General features: G+C 38.4%; 1 protein-coding gene across 1 annotated transcript; it reads left to right on the forward strand.

Moving 5' to 3' along the window:
- Positions 1 to 122: 122 nt before the first annotated feature.
- On the forward strand, positions 123 to 659 carry LOC120224411 (endogenous retrovirus group 3 member 1 Env polyprotein-like; the record flags this gene model as incomplete). Its single annotated transcript, XM_039222645.1, is given in 1 exon segment — positions 123 to 659. A coding segment is annotated over 1 exon segment (537 nt), but the record flags the coding sequence as incomplete, so codon positions are not given.
- Between the last annotated feature and the right edge of the window lie 1,711 nt (positions 660 to 2,370).

Here is a 2,370-nt window from a genome sequence, read left to right on the forward strand (position 1 = left end):
CGCCCATCCTTCTTCCTACTCCCACTTGCAGAAGGAGAACATCTGGGAGTTCAAATATATGGAGATAGGAAAGTTCAAAGAAAGCAGCGTGCCTTGCAAATTGGCAACTGGAAGGAAAATGAATGGCCTCCCAAACGAATACATGGGCCAAGGATGGGTCTTGGGGCTACCACACCCCCATTTATATGCTAAACCGCATAATTAGGCTACAAGCAGTTGTAGAAATTATAACCAATGAAACTGCTAGGGCTCTTAATTTACTTGCTAAGCAGCAAACCAAAATGCGCAATGCAATCTACCAAAATCGCCTGGCCTTAGATTACCTGCTTGCTTCTGAGGGTGGTGTTTGTGGAAAATTCAACTTGAGCAACTGCTGCCTACAGATAGATGATGAAGGAAAAGTCATAGAGGAGATCACAGATCGAATGAGAAAAGTTGCTCATGTCCCAGTCCAAACCTGGAATTGTTGGAACCCCAGAGAGTTATTTGGAGGATAGTTTTCATCTTTCGGAGGATTCAAAACCCTCATAGGTATTGTCCTCCTAATTCTGGGAGGATGTTTGATCGTACCCTGCTTGGCTCCCTTGATTATACGATCGGTCTCCAGTCTCATTGAGACTATAGTTGAGAGAAAAACAGCTGCTCATGTAATGATGTTATGGAAATATAAACCTCTAAGCCAGGATGATGCTCTTTGACCCAAAATAGAGGGGTCCGAGCATCAAAGGGGGGAATGTGGTAGGAACCCCTCCCTAAGGAGAAAGAAAAAATCGAAGAAGAGAGGAGAGAAGACTTCAAGGTCACCTAGATATGAGTCCAGCTGCTTACATCCCCCATGTTCCTGTAAGCTGAAACAACTTAATTAGACTGCATGTTTTATGTGTATTACCATATATGGGAGACAAAGAAATAGAAAATGTATTAAAAAAACTATGCCATATGATGTGGGCCGCTCAGTTCTTTTGGGTACGAACTCAACTGAGCAGTGCCGGCAAAATAAAGTTGCTTCCTGGAAAGAAAAGTCTCGGTGTCACGACTCTCTGAGCGAGAATCCTGCAACAATCTGGTTTTTAAAAAAAACTGGAAATAGTTGAGAACCATTCCTAAATATGATACTAGGAGTTTTACCCTATTGGAATTATTCTCTGCCTCCCTTTGCTTTTCTGTAGTACTAAATTTTCTGTCATTACATTAAATATAAATAATTAATTTAGAAATAATTTTAAATTTTATTATTTATTTAATAAAATTTAAAAAATTAAAAGTCCACTTCCAAATAATTAAGAGTAAAGGAAATAAGAAATCATATTTTATGGAGTAGTTCGGAGTATTAGCTTGCTAAAGTTGTGGAATGCAACAGATAAAACTTTCTGCTATATTTTTGTAGTATATATTGAAATGATAAAGTCAAGACCAGTACTGGAGAAATGGGTACATTGGACAATAGTGTGTGGCAGAAAAGTGAGTTCCAGTACAAGCTGGTGAAAAGAAGGAAAGGGAATAGTGATGTATTCATTAGGGGTGAAAATAAACAAAGTTCCGTAGCTACTTTGAAAAAGAATTCTGAGTTATTTCAAAAGTTTGCAGAACACACAAAAAATTATCAAGTTAAGGACATTGTTAAAAGTCAAAATTGCATTATTTTTAACATAAGTCTTGAAAGATAGATGAAATTTTGTCCCAGTCAAACAAATGTTCTTGAGTTAATTTTATTTTTTTAAAGTACCAAAGAATGCAAAACAAAACTTAAAATTTAACTTTATTAAATATGGTATCCCCATTTAAATAAATGAATGAAGTATAACAGCTTCAATATAATTTTCAAAGTGTTTGAAAATTCAGACCAATGAAATTGGATAAAAGAGAAGTAAAAACATTTTAAACATTTCTAAGTAATGATTTACAAACAATACTTATAAAACAATAATTCTATGGTCTTAAAAACACTGCTTTATTTTTCTGAGGCTAATAACCTCTACATGCATAAATTCTAAAATCAAAACACAAGAATCACTCCTTCCTCCCCTCCCCTCCCCCTTCAGAGGTCGTCTTTTTCTGCAGGGAGCAAACTGCTGATGGAAATTCCCCTTAGGTAAGAATACCACAGAAGCCAGGAGGCGGAAGGAAGTCATGGAGGAGGCCTCACCCCTATGCAGTGCAGATGCTCATGGGATCCTCCCTTGTGGGCCACTGCCCTCCCTTCCATTCTGGACCTTCCCTGGTGCATTGCAAGAAACCCAGCAGGGCAGAAAGATGGCACGTTTTCTGCTGGAGGTGCCAGTCTTGGCACACTGGTGGAACCTGGAACAGCAAACTTCTAGACTTTGGGCTTGGGGACAATGGCTGCATTGTTTCTGGTTTCCCACCACC

The sequence above is a fragment of the Hyaena hyaena genome, unplaced genomic scaffold (genome assembly GCF_003009895.1).
Source record: "Hyaena hyaena isolate Hyena2069 unplaced genomic scaffold, ASM300989v1 scaffold_1194, whole genome shotgun sequence".
Classification (NCBI taxonomy): domain Eukaryota; kingdom Metazoa; phylum Chordata; class Mammalia; order Carnivora; family Hyaenidae; genus Hyaena; species Hyaena hyaena.